Consider the following 17,891-nt stretch of genomic DNA (forward strand, 5'->3'; position numbering starts at 1 on the left):
CTCTAAAAATCCCAAGACATAAATTCATAATCTGTGGAGAGTCCAAATAATTAATTTAAAAAGTCTCATAAAAAAAAAAAATAACTGCTTAAAAAAAGAAAGTAACTGCTTAAATTAACCAATATTTATAACCTTACATCTTGATGAAAAAAAATTTTTTAATTTATATTTTATTGAAGGATAATTGCTTTACAGAATTTTGCTGTTTTCTGTCAAACCTCAACATGAATCAGCCATAGGTATACATATATCCCCTTTTGCCACTATTATTCAACATAGTTCTGGAAGTCCTAGCTACAGCAATCAGAGAAGAAAAATAAATAAAAGGAATCCAGATCAGAAAAGAAGAAGTAAAGCTCTGTTTGCAGATGACATGATACTGTACATAGAAAACCCTAAAGATAGTATCAGAAAATTACTAGAGCTAATCAGTGAATTTAGCAAAGTTTAGCAGGAATCAAAATCAATACACAGAAATCACTTGCACTTCTATATACTAACAATGAAAAATCAGAAAGAGAAATTAAGCAATCAATCCCATTCACCATTGCAACAAAAAGAATTAAATATCTAGGAATAAACTTACCTAAGGAGACAAAGGAACTGTACACAGAAAATTATGACACTAATCAAAGAAATAAAAAACAACATAAACAGATGGAGAGATATTCCATGTTCCTGGGTAGGAAGAATCAATATTGTGAAAATGACTACACTACCAAATGCAATCTACAAATTTAATGCAATCCCTATCAAATTACCAATGGCATTTTTCACAGAACTAGAACAAAAACAAAATTCACAATTCATATGGAAACACAGAAGACACCGAATAGCCAAAGCAGTCTTGAGAAAGAAGAATGGAGCTGGATGAATCAACCTTCCTGACTTCAGATTATACCAGAAAGCTAGAGTCATCAAGACAGTATGGTACTGGCACAAAAACAGAAATATAGGCCAATGGAACCAGATAGAAAGCCCAGAAATAAACCCATGCGCCTGTGGGTATCTTATTTTTGATGAAATTTTACTTATACATAAACAGGAAGGTATCAAAAGAGCATTCTGAAGTTCCTTTTATAATTAATACTGGGTTTAAATTATAATTTTTCTTCATCTCAGTTATTCTAACTTATTCTATTTATATATACTTTCAGAGGAACATTTATTTTTAGATATAATTTCTTATTCCTTCCAAAGGTTAATATAAAATTTAGGTTTAGAAAGGCTATAGCAGAGATGACAAGGAGGTAAATTTAATGCACTGGCCAATTTACAGAAAGTCTTGCTGGTCACTTTTACTAACGAATAATAAAACCTAGAAATGTTGTAACAATCTTGGGGGAAAGAAGAAAACAGTCATACACACGCAGCTGCTGGATAAACTGAATTCTGCTGTTATATTCCTAAAAGCTCTAAGTGACACTGTAAATCTATTATTAATACTGCATTGCAAATGAATAGCTGCAACCAGGTGTTGATCAATTTTCCTTACAAATATGCCCCACCGGTGACTGATGGATTCAAAACGCCAGGCTGGCTCTCAGTACTCACACTGTACAGGTCTCTGGTCTCTTCCTTCATTTTGGGGATCTCCAGGAGCAGTGCCCAGACTTCACCTCTGAGCTGGAGTGGGATTCCTTTGTAAATTCTCCTATGAAACTTATGGAAAGAAACATAAATTGAAAGTTACAAACACAAAGCTCAAACTAGTCCCTTAAGTCACAGCTGTTCCTCTTTTCAAAGGATTCCTGGTAACTGATACAACTGGATCCTCTCACCTCTCCTCTTTGTATTTGAACAGGGAGACATATACACAGAAAGGACAGAATAAACAAGTAAGAAGATGTCTAGTATGTCCACACATTAGCATTTTCATTCACTGCAAAGGTGCGCCTTCAGACACACGAGAGCACAGTCGGCGCCCTTTCTAAAGTTGTGAACATCTGACACATTCCTTGTTGGTGTGCCTAACTAGTTACACACTTACTTCCCTTCTTTTCCCTCATACATCTAAAAGGTTTGGAATAACAAAGTGGTTCTCTTGTGTCGAAGTGTCTTTATGAAGTCTCTCCAGAACCTTCTATCTCACAACTCATTGTGGCTCCCAGTCTTCATTCATCTCCCCCCTTTCCTGTCCCAACACACACACACACACTCCCTCTTCCCTCTCTCCTCTCTCCTCAACTCTGGAGAGTTCCTTCAGGAAAACTCTTGTTTTTGTCCTAATGACACTGATCCTATCTGACCAGACAAAAATAGTGGTAAATTTCCATCAAGAAGGAGCACCACTTCTGAATGAAATTATGTATAAATCATCAGTATCATCGGAGAAGGCAATGGCACCCTACTCCAGTACTCCTGCCTGGAAAATCCCATGGACGCAGGAGCCTGGTGGGCTGCACTCCACGGGGTCGCGAAGAGTCGGACACTACTGAGCGACTTCACTTTTACTTTCATGCATTGGAGAAGGAAATGGCAGTCCACTCCAGTGTTCTTGCCTGGAGAATCCCAAGGACGGGGGATCCTGGTGGGCTGCCATCTATGGGGTCGCAAAGAGTCAGACACAACTGAAGCGACTTAGCAGCAGCAGCAGCAGCAGTATCATTAACTCTTTGGGTACTCGACACTGCTGTCACTCTAACAATTTTAAGACTCAGCATACATCTCCAACTTCTTGTGATTCGCCTTTTTCCTTAAAGCTAATCACATATTCAAAATAGCATATATTTATTATGCTCATTACAAAGTTGTACGTAAGGAAACTTTAAAACTTAAAAGGAAGTGATTAAATTATGGCAGAAACTTCAGGAACGAGGTAAAAATAAGTACATAGTTACCATTACAAACAAAATAATATTATTTCAATAGCATGGCTAAGAAAATAAGATATTAGAACTAATAACCAAAATGCTGATGAGCTATGAACTAATAAGCAGAGCTTCAACTTCTAAAATTATACTACTTAGATTTTTAAAAATGAAGCCTTTACTAAATCATGATGTAGCTTTAACAAACTGTGAATTTAAATGAGTAACACTGTAGAATGACTTTTCCTGTGAAACAGTGCATACTGTGAGGTTGACTCCCATTAGATAATCACATACATAATTTCAGTTTTGTTCCTTTGGTATAAACATAGTACGGTCTCTAATTTGAAATTTCGGCAGACAGTGACTAGAAACACTGAAGTGTTAACTCAGGTGGTAGATGTAACTGGAAGAATATGTACAGAAAGGCTGTGTGTAAATTCCATTCTGCTTCAGCATTTCCCATGTGCTAAACACTTAACACCATTAACTGCAAAATGAGTGTGTGGGTTTTTTTTTAAGCGACTTTAAGATTTATTTTCCAAAGACAGTTTATCACCTGTATTCATTTCAAATTTATAATAAACTTAACTTTTTAAAGGAATATAATCCACTAAAAGCAACTTCAAATTCTCTCCTGAATTTCCAGAATAAAGATGTTAAACTGTAAGCAATGATGGCAAGTAAACAGCTCAACTTTGATGGATGTACTTGCATGTCCATTAGACAGATGTTTTTCCATGAGTAAAATAAGAACCACATGCATTTCTTACACTGCATCACTCACAAAGATTTTAGACATTATTTATTGCTTTTGTTCAATTCTGTATTCAAGAATTATATATAAATTACTGATTCCAAATAGGCACAAGTCTCCTGAGTCTGGATCTGAGAGTTTTAAACCATCCATGAGGCCCCATGCTTCTTAACAACCACATTCTGTTTCCTTCTGGCCTTTAACTGACACACACCAAAAGGGACTGCTAAGCAAACAGACAATAAGCAAGCCCTGGCATCCGGACATACCATCTCTTGCTTATCGTTAAAAACGGTCTTGAGAAATTTATTTCTATACATCGTGCCTCCATTTTCCCATCAGTAGAATCAAATGTTGGCTAATACAGGTCTGTCAGTTACCTGACCAACAAAGGTCCATTCAGTTATTTGACCAAAAAAAAACCCCACTATATATATATATATATATATATATATATATATACACACACACACACACACACACACACACATATATATATATCTCCATAGTAGGAACTGTTATGACAGAGCTTAGACACAATAACATCACTACTAGTTAAATCAGAATGGTCTCTGCCAGCAGAGATAACTTCATCTCTTCATTTAATAGATTATATTTTAAAAATGCAGTGTGACTGTACATAGGGGGTAGTCATTGTGAAAACACAGGCAACCTTAATGGCAACTTTTTTCATTAAAACTTATATTCTAAAAATACAAATATTCTCTATCAGACCTATATATTTTTATTTCAAGATATTTATAGATATTTCTTTGTACTACTACCACATAAGTAAGGATTCTGTTGAGGGAAAACATATACTTTCCTTTGGAAGAGAAGAAAAATATACACTATTTTTTAACTTCAATGTAATTTAAAACTGGGTATAAACTGAGAGCAGCAATTCTTTTAGAAGGTGCATTCTGCCTCATACCAGATTGGACCATATCTATCATCAAATAATTCTAGCATTCATTATAGTTGTGGGAAAGTGCTTTAAAGTGATACATGAAAGAAAGCCCCATTAAAATCTCTCTCACTGAGAAGTACATTAGCAGAGCTGCTGTCAGGATAACAGCCTAGTAGAATGCTCATTTTAACAAAGGCTTACATACTTTCACAGACATATGTATACTAGAGAAGGACATAAAGTCATGTAATTCTACAGGTATTTTATTGGACTGAAGCTGAGATTAAAGCGTAGGAACAACGCATCATGATAGATTCTGTAATTAGCACTTGAAAGATCTTTCCACAAAGACATCAGGTGAAGGAGTTTTCAGCTTTAGGTCAGTCTGAGAAGCAGAGTGTTAAACCAGAGCACAGAGATCATGACCAATATTCTACTCTGAACGGATTCTTCTTGAAACACTTTAATGAAATTAGCAACCCAGAAATGAACTTACTCCTGATGAAAACAAAATAGTAAGGGTCTAACAGAATTTAAATGGGGATATTTAGGACGCTCCAAAAGAAAAGTGACGTTACTCCTGGGAGATACACCATGACAAAAAGATTTTCAAGGTTGAATAAATGTCACGTAATTTAATGTCCCTCTTGAAAATTACTACCACATATTAAAGATGCTGAGGAATCCTGTAGTAAAGAAATCTGCTTACCTCTGTTCAGTTTTAATTTTCCCAACTTGACTTAACCAAAGAGCCTCTTTCTCATGTAATAATAAGCAACACTTACTGACCGCATATTAAGTGTCAGGCACTATTCTTTGTGCTTTACATGAATTATCTTATTTAATCCTCAAAACAACTCAGTGAAGGAGGTATTGTGATTACCCTCATTTTACAGACAAGAAAACTAAGGCAGAAAAAAGGTTAAATACCTTCCCCCAAGTCACACTGCTAATAACATGGCAGAGCTAGGGTTTGAACCTGGGATAGTCTATTGTTTAATCAGTAAGCAACACTGCTTCCATGGAAAAATACCCGTTAGAACCCAAGGAACTGATGCTCCCTGGAATTCTTGTTGCCAAAGGCTGACCCACAACAATTTATATCTATGTAAATAGGAAAATGTACATATATTGCATAGAAAAAAAGTGCGAGGAGACAGACAAAAAGCCTAACAGTTAACTCAGTGTTTTGTTGTAGGATTATGGAAGATTTCTTTTTTCTCTTAAAAAAAAATTATTTTAATTGTCTAACCTCCCTTCAAAAAACTGCTAGTGAATGCTTACTACATGTGAGGTGCAATGCTTAATGGCTTACACGCATAAAATCATGAAATCTTCATCTCTTTGAAATGGGTATTATTATCTCCATTTCAAAGATGAGGAAACAGAGGCTTAGATGTCAGCAGTTCTTAAGGCATGGGCCATGCAAACCATTTTCTTAATGATACTAAAACATTACTGGCCTCTTTCCCTGCGCTGACTTTGGCACTGGGAGCAGAAAAACCTTAGTTCGTGGCTCCTCATAAAAGCTGAAGCTCCTGGCGCCTCGGCACAAACTAAGGCAGGAGAAGCACTGTGTGGGCAGTCACGGTGTTCTTTGATCACAGCTTAAAACAGAGGCCAGTGCACTAGCAATGTCCTTAATGAAGCAGCGGAAACTATTAATTTCACTCAATCTCAATCCTGAACACACATCTTCTTAATATTCTGGGCGATGAGGCGGGACACACAGAGCACAGTGCCAGCCTCAAGTAAGAGCATTTATAAATGAAACTGAATTGCGATCTGAGCCAACTGCTTCAGTCAAGGACACTAATCTGAAAAAATGACTAACAAACCATGGTTGTTGAGACCTGTGTGTTTAGCAGACAGTTGCTCAAAAATAAATGAAGTAAATAAATAAATAAATGAAGTAAATCTGTTACTTTAAGGAAAATTTGTTGTCATTTATTCTCTAAGTCATGTCCAACTTGTTTGTGACCCCATGGACTGTAGCCCACCACGCTCTTCTTTCCAAGGGATTTCCCAGGCAAGAATACTGAAGTGGGTTACCATTTCCTTCTCCAAGGGATCTTCCCGATCCAGGAAACAAACTTGAGTCTCTGGCATTGGCAGGCAGATTCTTTACCACTGAGCCACCTGGGAAGCCCTTAAGGAAAATACCTGACAGTATTTTTGCCACCAATAACTTATGCCTTTTCAAGCAAAAGTTAGAATTTTGGAAAACTTCGACTACTAGGAACTTCACAACTTAACAATATTTAAAGACTTTTCTGATGAGGTTAGTAGGAATATTAATAGATGTATGCATTTAAAAAAAACTGATTTAAAACAACCCAAACTCAACGCAGGGCAAAAAGATTTAGGAGGCAGGTCTGCTAGATGCTTTAGGACAAGGACGTGCTCCTGTTCACGAACACTTTTCAAAACAAAACGTGCCCTCTCTCTTTCTGAGCAGGAAGACAGATGGATACCAAACCTGGAGTGACTGCAGTAATCCTGACCCCAAAGGGAAGCCACGTTCAGCGGGAAGCTGACACCACAGCAGGCAGAGGAGGGAGATGGAAAGAAACGAAATCACAAGCAGCAATGTAACCAAGCAGCCGAATTCCACCGCCCCTGAAAGCCTGCCAACTTCTGGACTGTCCACCGCGTCCTCTCAATTCCTGCAACCAGTCTAAACTGGGTATCCTGTGACAACACAGAGACTCCTAATTTGAGGCATTCCACTCAGGAGCTTCCCTGATAGCTCAGTTGGTAAAAAATCCGCTTACAATGCAGGAGACCCTAGTTCGATTCCTGGGTTGGGAAGATCCTCTGGAGAATGGATAGGCTAACCACTCTGGTATTATCCTGTGGTTCAGCTGGTAAAGAATTTGCCCGCAATGCGGGAGACCTGGCTTTGATCCCTGGATTGGGAAGATCCCCTGGAGAAGGGAAAGGCTACCCACTGCAGTATTCTGGCCCGGAGAATTCCATGGATTGTACAGTCCACGGGGTTGCAAAGAGTCAGACACAACTGAGCAACTTTCACTTCACTCACTCAAATTAAAATTTAAAAAATTTTTAAAGAATATGCATCTAATATTCTTATAATGAGAGAGAAAATTTTACTGGGAAAATCCACATTGAATTTGCATAGTTTCATAAGGAAGTAACATTTTAATTACCTTTTCAGTATTCTTGTATTTTTCCCATCCTTTTAGCATTTTCAACCATTTAGTAGTTCTTTCAATTTCCAGGTGCTTTTGCTAAAAATAAAATTGAAATTCATTGTTATTGTTTGTTTCAGACGTCTTTTACTTACAAATTACCAAAAAACGTCAAGGAAAATGATGCTGAAAAAAGAACTACAAAAAAAGTTATTCAACATTGGACAGCAAATACCTTAACTTTTTAAAAAATAGTTGGACACTTGATTACCACTATATCAATAGTACTCTCTTGCTGAAGTTAAAATACACAGGAGAGATAGGTAAAGAGAGAGGAGTCACTCAGATTTTCTAACATTTCAAATTAATCTAACTCTGGGTATTTTCCCTGGAGAAGGGCATGGCAACCCACTCCAGTATTCTTGCCTGGAGAATCCCCGTGGACAGAGGAGCCTGGCGGGCTACAGTCCATGGGGTCGCAAAGAATTGGACATGACTGAGCGACTACGCACTGAGTATTTTACAAAGTTAAGCCAAAAGGAAATTTTAAAATATTTTGAAATATCTTTATGAAGCAACAAAACACACAACTTCAAAATTCCATTCTCTTCTTTGACATTTTATTGAATTGTGGCATTTTAATTCTCTTAGTGACAAAGGTGGTTTTTGTAAAGGAGAACTGGATATTATTGGGAGATCATTACATAACTAGCATTATGCTAGTGAAAACTGTACAAGGTAACTGCTGCTGCCCTTGGGAAAGTTCACCGTCTGCTCAAGGGCACCTGACACTGAACATGCAGTGCTGCGCCTAGAGGCAGAGAGGGCGACTGAAATCCTGTGCAGGAGCAAGGACACCCACCCGGGACGGCAGAGGAGGCGACCCTGAGTGAAGAGCTGGAAGACTGTTAGGGCTTTTATCAAGTGCAAAATTCCGAGAAGCGTGGACAGATACACTTCTCAGACAATGCAGCACCACAGGGGCTAAAAAAGGACGCTTCCTGAGCTGAGGCTGAACACAGGGCCAGGGGTCTCAACTGTCACTAAATTAAGATTCTGGGCAAAGCTGGGAACAGGGTGGAGGGGGTTAAGGGAAGGGCGGAGATGGTAGAGAAAAGGCTTCTCCCTCAGCGTGGTTTCCAGGAGAAGGGATTTTCCCTAAGTCCTCCAGCCTGCCCTCCAATCTCTTATTAACTCTCATGGTGGTAGAGTGACTTACCTCATTGGTACATTCAGAAAAAAAGACCTGGGTGTATGGCCCTCTGTTCCTTCCCTTTGTGGGCCCAGTCTACATTCAGAAAGCACATGTGAGTGGGCCGCGACTGGGGAAGCGAGTCTCTCTCCTCAGTCCAGGCGGCCCCCCGCTGCTGCGCACCTGACCTCCACCTCCTTCCCCCACGACACCTCCCTCCACGAAGGCCAAGGTGCCTGTGGCCTCTCACTGCCTGGAAAAGGGCCACAGGGTCCACACCTAGTGATCATGCTTTCATGAGAACAAAACAACGGAATTCCTAGGAGCAAGTGGGCTGCTGCTGTTTTGTTAATTCTCCTCGATGGCAGCATGTTCTTTCCCGAAGACCTCTGTAAGTGTATTAAATGCATCTGAAGAGCGAAGGAAACAGAGGACCACACAGGAAAGAACAGTTCTGAACAGTTACGCTCAAAAATGTACACTCACTACACCCCTCTGAGGCAGGCATAATCATCCTCACTTCACAAATAAGGAGACAGAGGCCCAGAGCAGCCAACCGACTTCTCCACGTCCCCCCCCCCCCCCCCCGTCAGGTCAAAGCCAGGCTGTCTGGCCCCAGGACCTGTGCTCTCAGCCACCATCCTAGGCCCTTGCCTCCACCCAGTCCTGGCTCTCCTTGGGGGAATCTCAGCTCTTGGACGAATCCAGCCCCAAATAGGCAGATGGCACAGGCCCACCATCAATATTTTTAGATGCAAAAGAAGCATAAAATCCCAAAGAAAATCCTGAATTTAGGAAAAGATTCTCACCAATCAGAATATTTTTATGCAATTTGTGGGGGGGGGGGGATTATATCCTCAAAACACTTTAATTACTTCTATATTCTTCTAAAAATTTTGATGGGTTTTTCATAACCAAAGATGATCACCTGTGAGCAAAAGATACTGTTATGATTCTCATTTTTCAAAAGATTAAGCATATTCTTCATTATATTATTAGTGATAAAATGCTACAGATGGTTCCAGAAATATGTTTAATTTTAAACCTCAGCAGGGCACTGAAATCTAATTAATGTTTCTGCTAAATGCAACTTCAGAGAAGGCCAAGCTGTGAAAAATTAAGACTGATTTAAGGAGCCATTCGGTACCTTTACTGTTCTTCTCCACTTCCTCCCCTGACTTCCTCAAAGCTCAATCCCTTTCTTCACCAACAGGAAAGCACCAAATAATTCAAGCCAACCCAAGAGCATAATAGCATATACTTTGCCAGGAAAAACCCTGCTGAGATCTAGCAGGTCTCCTGCTATCTTTCCTTTTTATGACTATTAAATTGTCAATAACTCACTTTAAGAAACAGCTATCCTTTTTTTTAAAAAGGCACGTTTTTGTATTCTAACGCTCATCATATATACAGAAAAATTATTTTAAATGCTTCATATTCTTACATGCAAGCATAAAACACACATGCACAATTTTAAGATCTATTAAGTATGCTTTGCTTTCCCCTACAGCAAAAAAAGGAAAAACTTTGGGTAAAGCTCCCAGGCTGTCGGATTTTAAAATTATACACCAGAATAAAATTATACATTGGTATTCCATCGGGCTTAAGTGTTAACTCCGTAATGCTGTCAGATCAGCTACACCAGATTTGAATGCATCACGAATCTGTAATAAGCGGATAAAATATACTTTATCAGCAAAGATGCTAACAACTTTGCAACTACAGAATTTATTCTGAAAACACATGTGACAAGTATGAACTTAAATGCTCTAGAAAAACAGGCTTGCCCTGGACTCACTGACACCAAGACACTAGAACAAGAGCAGCAAGGTAGAACCACACCTAGAAGTTCAACAGACACATCAAACTCCACACATCCAAAAGGACTTCCCTAAACATGGTGCTACTACTCTTCCCTTCCCTCCTGTGAATTAACAGCACCACTGGCCACTAAGTCATCAGCCTAAAAGCTTAGCTTTTCAGTCTTGCATTTATCTTCTTTCCAGACCCAAACTGCACTCTGCTGATCCGCCCCATGTCTCCTGCTTTCATCACGTCCTCTGCCTGTTCCAGGGGGTGGGAGTGGGGCAATGCTCATCCCTAGACAAGGGCAAGAACTCACAGGCAGCCCTGAGTGGCCTCAAGCCAGCCTCCACACTGCTGTGACCTTTTAACTGAGTCCCAGTTTAAAATATCCTTCGACGACTACTCATTATCTACAAATAAAGTTCAAATGTCTACACAGATGGCTCTAACACAGGATGACACAAACTCACCTTCTAGTTTTCTGCTACTTTGATGACCTGGTCATCTTGAACTATCTGTCATTCCCAACACACAATGTATTTTCATGCCTCTGTTAGGAATCTATACAAAACTGCTATTAAATAACTCTATTGACTTTATATACCAACATCTTACTTTCTCTAATTTTTACTGAAATATTTCAAACCTGCAAAAAGTTGTAAGATCAATGCACCATATACTTATATATGCTTCAGTAAAATCCATCAATTACTAACATTTTGCCAGATTTAATCTATTTATATTGGGGTGCTTTTTTGTTGGGGGGCTGATCTATTAGAAAATCATAGACAACATGAACACTCCAAATATTTACCTAAGACACATTATCCTACATAATCATAGCACCACTATCACACTCCTTCAAGAAATTAAAAATTGGTTCATTATTTGATAATAAACCATCCATATACCCAACTCCCCACAAGTCTCAAAAGTGTTTATAAAGCTGTTTTTCTTTAGGTGGGGTGGAGAGAAGACATCTCTTTAGTTCCCTTTACCCTAGAACAGTCTCCTGGCCTTTGTCTTTCATGATGTTGATTTTTGAAGGGTCTGCTGCTGCTACTGCTGCTGCTAAGTCGCTTTAGTCGACTCTGTGCAACCCCATAGACGGCAGCCCACCAGGCTCCTCCATCCCTGGGATTCTCCAGGCAAGAATACTGGAGTGGGTTGCCATTTCCTCTGCATTATCTGACTTCATCTAATTGTTTCCCTGAGATTTTGGTGGGAATACTGCTGCTGCTGCTGCTAAGTCACTTCAGTCATGTCCGACTCTGTGTGACCCTATAGACGGCAGCCCACCAGGCTCCGCCATCCCTGGGATTCTCCAGGCAAGAATACTGGAGTGGGTTGCCATTTCCTTCTCCAGTGCATGAAAGGGAAAAGTGAAAGTGAAGTTGCTCAGTCGTCCAACTCTTAGTGACCCCATGGACTGTAGCCTACCAGGCTCCTCCATCCATGGGATTTTCCAGGCAAGAGTACTGGAGTGGGGTGCCATTGCCTTCTCCGGGTGGGAATACTACATAACAGATTTTATGTCCTTATGGCATCCACTGACAGCACGTGCTGATCTGTACCATTATCTGTGATGTAACTTTTGATGCCTTGGTTAAGTGGTATTTGCCCGATTTCTCTGTTAACAGAGACATTCCCTTTTGTAACTAATATGTAATCTGGGTGGTGCACTTTAACATAATGTGGACATCCTGCTCCTTAACAACTCTCCTCAGTGGTCTCCTCACCCACTATAATTTCTGCCTGAATCAATTCTGATTCTGATGGTGGTAAAATGGTTTTTTACCTTTATTGTGTGTGTGGTAATTTTTTTTTTTTTTACCATTTTTTTTGAGTTTTTTTCCTCTCATTCTATCTATATTACTAACTGATATTTTTCTATTAAAATGTTTTCCCTCCTGAGTCCCTCCCAATTTTAAATATCACTATGGTGTAAAGGTAGTCTAGTCAAGACTATGGTTTTTCCATCAGTCACGTATGGATGTGAGAGTTGGATGCTAAAGAAAGCTGAGTGCCACAGAATTGACACTTTTGAACTGTGGTGTTGGAGAAGACTCTTGAGAGTCTCTTGGACTGCAAGGAGATCCAACCAGTCCATCCTAAAGGAGATTATTCCTGGGTGTTCATTGGAAGGACTGATGTTGAAGCTGAAACTCCAATACTTTGGCCACCTGATGCGAAGAACTGACTCATCTGAAAAGACCCTGACGCTGGGAAAGATTGAAGGCAGAAGGAGAAGGGGACAACAGAGGGTGAGATAGTTGGATGGCATCACTGACTCAATGGACACGAGTTTGAGTAAACTCCGGGAGTTGGTGATGGACAGGGAGGCCTGGCGTGCTGCAGTCCATGGAGTCACAAAGAGTCAGATACGACTAAGCGACTGAACTGAACTAACGGTGTAAAGAATTATTTTATTCATTCAGTGTGTTATAATCCATTATTACCATCATTATTCTTTTTGAGGCTCAAGTCGTCCCAAATTTGGTTGGACTGCCTCTTACCTGGTTGTAGATTTCCCCTCTTCAAGTGGATCCTTTAGGCATGCCCAATCTGGTGCAAATTAATTCAGGTTCAGTTTATACTTTTTCTATACTAGACCTAGATCATCCATTTCTTTAAAGAAACAGGGGTACTTTTTCAGGGGGAATGGCTACTAGATGTGCTCATCATTGCAGTTTTTAAAATCACACAGGAGACCCCAGTACAAGAAAATTCTACTCCCCTGAGAAGGTCAGGACAACACATATCAAAAGGAAAATGATGCAGAGGTCTTCCTCCTATGTTCCCTTTGCTCTTTCTCCATTAACTCCACTGATTATGAAAACAATACATTTTGTGTATTTTTCCCCAGAAGCTGTTTTCAGGAAAGGACAAAACTTCCATTTTAAGCTTGCAGTTTGATACCTGACCATCTTAAATTGGCATTGTCTCTGAATCAAGACTGGCCCCTCACATTGGAGCAAGCAGAGTTTAAGGGTTTAAAAGGGTTTAAGCAGGGTTTAAAATTAGACCAATATCTTCTTTGTTGCCTCAGTCTCTAGTGGTCTGAGACCATACTTTAAGCCCATGCAGGACCAGTTGAATAGGAAGTACTTAACAACTGCTGCATCACTCACCCAGTACGCAGTAACCCTGTATTGGGTCCAACACTCCTCCTGCTCCTAACATTATCAATAACCTAGACAGTAAAAGCTAACCACATACAAAATCCATGGATGAATATTAAACAGTCTTCTCTTCTAGAATAAGAAATCTTAGAACTTTACAGAAGTTCAAGTCTTCAGATGTTTTTAATATTAGGAAGACAGTTGACCCACGCCACGCACTCCTCGACCTCACCAGCAGAGGTCAGGAGAGGATAAGGAGTGCAAGAAGTAGAGATGTGTTTTGACAGAATGACATTGAAAAGTCATGTATTTTGAGTAAGATTTCACAGCACATAAAATTAAGATATAATTTTAAAAATCTGAATAGGCTCCAATAAGCTATGCAAAATATCACACTGCAAAAATGAATAGCTGAATCCAGGAAAATTCATAGTTTTACATATCCTTTCCTCCTTTATTAAAAAGCATCAATAAGCTCAAAGAAACAATACAATCCATTATTAACAGTGTTCTCTGCAGAGTAAATATAATAAGTGTGTTTGTTTATTTGTTAATGTGCCTGTTTGGGGGAATCCAAAGCACTCTGCAAATACCAACACCAATCCTATTATGAGGGCCTGATTTCTACTACCCCTATTTTCAACAGAGAATTACGTTATGTAAAAAAACAAAACAAACAAACAAAAAAAACCACCACAAAGCTGGAACTAAAGCCCTGAGACTTTACTATACATCAAATCTTTTCAAACGGCAAGCAGGAAGTTCATGCTGCAAGTGGATGCTTTGTGAAGACTAACAAACACTTGTAGCTTCCGCAAGGCTATCATTTCCACTGATTTATTCAATGCAGCAATATATGCAGAAATTTTTATTAGTTTCTTAGAAATGGCAGACCTTGAACATTTGGTCTAGGCAGTCACTGAAGAACACATGGACTAAGGTGAAACCAGAAAAACTGGGGGAAATTCGGATAAACTAACAAGTTTCCAGCTTCAGACTGCTTTTCATGTGTCTAGTGTTCTCATCCCACTTTGAAGAAACCAAAGCTGTGAAAGGCAGGCCACACAATGTGAGCTTAGTTTATGGACGAGGGTAGAAGGGAATCTCAGTCAGCAGCCTCAGAACCCCCTCTCCCAGTGACAGATTGACAGGGAATATAAAACTGTCTTGTGTTAAACTGTTAAGGTATGCATGTCATTTCTTAGTGGTTTCCTAGTATATTAAACTCTTTAAACAATCCATTAATTGTAACTTTAATTCCACTGGGTAAAGAAGTCTTTTACTGTACAGGCAAGTCTCTTAAAAAAAAAAAAAAATTAAAAACAAACAACCTCCCTCAAGCATGTATCCTCTACAACATTTTGTATCATATTTCTTCTTTCCTTCACTGTCACATTTTTTGAATCATCTATACTACTAATTCTCACACGTCTGAATTTTCTGGACCAGGAAATCGCTTGAAAGAGAAAGAGAAGAGGCACTGGAGAGAAAAGTCAGTATTGTAATGGGCTGCCAGATTTTTATTCTCCCAAATACAGACATATTTTGTGAAAGACACCTTCCAACTCTTTCCTCTCTAATTTCTCAAATAAAGCATGCTGTCACATTCGAAAGGACAAGCTCCACCAGCCTTTAACTCCGCGTTTCATGACGAACAACATCCTTATGTTCACCTGGTTGTTCACTCAGCCACCATTTATTGAGCACATACTACGTGCCCTGCTCTGGGTTCTGTGGCTACAACAGTGAACAAAGCAGAGGAAACCCCCTTCAGAGAGAGTACATCCTAGTGTGGAAACAGACAAAATACAGCTGTAAGTAAAACACTGAGTAACTTGGACAGTGTTAGGGCTAATAGAGAATAAAGGATGGAGAGGGTAGATAGCTTGTGTCAAGGAGGAGCTCCCAGTCGTGTGGTTCTTGGGGGTGGGGGGGTTGTGGGGAGAGACCTGGCAGGCAGGTCAGGGAGCAATGAGGAGGCCTGCAGGAGAGTAAGAGACAGGAGGAGGGGACAGACAGAAACCAGCCACACGTAGCTCTGAGGCTGTTCTGAGGACCTTCCCTTTTACTGTGGATAAGATGGGGGATCAGCATCACGCTCCCCTCAGAAGTGACATGATCCCTCTTACTCTTCCAGTGAGCAGACAGACGGTGGGGAGAAGAGGGGGGCGCATTGGCAGAAGCAGGGAGCTGGAAGCTCCAGAAGAGGCTCCAGTGAACCAGGCGGCAGAAGAGGAGATGCTGAGAAGGCATCAGACTGAACTCATGGTGAACCAAGCTAAGAGAGGAGGTGTGGGGGTGAAAGTGGACATCAAAGACAACTCAGTAGATTTTAGACAGCAAATTGGACGGGTAGAGCTGCCACTGGCTGAGACAGGAAGCTTGCTCATGGATGTACTTGAAGAGAGAGAAGTTTCAGGCCTGAGCCCCAGGGCATAGTAGAAAGAATGAAAATGAAGGAGATGAGAAGGAACAAGCAGAGGAAACCAAGAAAGAGCAGCCAGTGAGGAAAGAAAAAGGGGTTCTGAAGGACTGGAGAATACAAGCTTACCTCAAGAAACAAGAGAAAAATCAAATAAATAACCTAACTTTATACATAAAGCAACTAGAAAAAGAAGAAATGAAGAACCCCAGGGTTAGCAGAAGGAAAGAAATCATAAAAATTAGGGCAGAAATAAATGAAAAAGGAACAAAGGAGACTATAGTAAAAATCAACTAAGCTAAAAGCTGGTTCTTTGAGAAGATAAATAAAATAGAAAAACCATTAGCCAGACTCCTCAAGAAAAAAAGGGAGAAGAATCAAATCAATAATATTAGAAATGAAAATGGAGAAATCACAACAGACAACACAGAAATACAAAGGATCATAAGAGACTACTATCAGCAACCATATGACAATAAAATGGACAACTTGGAAGAAATGGATGAATTCTTAGAAAAGTATAACCTTTCAAAACTGAACCAGGAAGAAATAGAAAATCTTAACAGACCCATCACAAAAGCACAGAAATTGAAACCATAATCAAAATTTTCCAGCAAACAAAAGCCCAGGACCAGCTGGCTTTACAAGTGAATTCTACCAAAAATTTAGAGAGGAGCTAACACCTATCCTACTCAAACTCTTCCAGAAAATTGCAGAGGAAGGTAAACTTGCAAACTCGTTCTATGAAGCCACCATCACCCTAATACCAAAACCAGACAAAGATACCACAAAAAAAGAAAACTACAGGCCAATATCACTGATGAACATAGATGCAAAAAATCTCAACAAAATTCTAGCATACAGAATCCAACAACATATTAAAAAGATCATACATCATGACCAAGTGGGCTTTATCCCAGGGATGCAAGGATTCTTCAATATTCGCAAATCAATCAATGTGATATATCACATTAACAAATTGAAAGATAAAAACCATATGATTATCTCAATAGGTGCAGAGAAAGCCTTTGACAAAATTCAACATCCATTTATGATAAAAACCCTCCAGAAAGCAGGCATAGAAGGAATATATCTCAACATAATAAAAGTCATATATGATAAACCCACAGCAAACATTATCCTCAATGGTGAAAAATTGAAAGCATTTCCTTTAAAGTTAGGAACAAGACAAGGGTGCCCACTCTCACCACTACTATTCAACCTAGGTTTGGAAGTTTTAGTCACAGCAATCAGAAGAAAAAGAAAGAAAAGGAATCCAGATTGGAAAAGAAGAAGTAAAACTCTCACTGCAGATGACATGATCCTCTACACAGAAAACCCTAAAGACTCCACCAGAAAATTACTAAAGCTAATCAATGAATACAGTAAAATTGCAGGATATAAAATTAATACACAGAAATCCTTTGCTTTCCTATACACTAACAATGAGAAAACAGAAAGAGAAATTAAAGAAACAATTCCATTCACCATTGCAACAAAAAGAATAAAATACTTAGGAATAAATATACCTAAAGAAACAAAAGACCTATGTATAGAAAACTATAAAACACAAAGATGACACAAATAGATGGAGAAATATACCATGTTCATGGATCAGAAGAATCAATACAGTGAAAATGAGTATACTACTCAAAGCAATCTATAGATTCAACGCAATCCCTATCAAGCTACCAATGGTATTTTTCACAGAACTAGAACA

General features: G+C 39.3%; 1 protein-coding gene across 15 annotated transcripts in view; it reads right to left on the minus strand.

Moving 5' to 3' along the window:
* The window catches only part of USP6NL (USP6 N-terminal like), a 124,564-nt gene that overhangs the window by 22,127 nt on the left and 84,546 nt on the right, over positions 1–17,891 (minus strand). For all 15 annotated transcript variants that reach the window (XM_081554022.1, XM_081554033.1, XM_081554034.1 and 12 more), the window contains 2 exons: positions 7,648–7,728; positions 1,555–1,662 (listed from right to left, as the gene is read on the minus strand). In XM_081554022.1, the coding sequence (XP_081410148.1) occupies positions 1,555–1,662; positions 7,648–7,728 (189 nt within the window). The remainder of the gene's footprint in view (positions 1–1,554; positions 1,663–7,647; positions 7,729–17,891) is intronic.

Source organism: Giraffa tippelskirchi, chromosome 13 (assembly GCF_054371585.1).
Source record: "Giraffa tippelskirchi isolate mGirTip1 chromosome 13, T2T-mGirTip1v1.2.pri, whole genome shotgun sequence".
Taxonomy (NCBI): domain Eukaryota; kingdom Metazoa; phylum Chordata; class Mammalia; order Artiodactyla; family Giraffidae; genus Giraffa; species Giraffa tippelskirchi.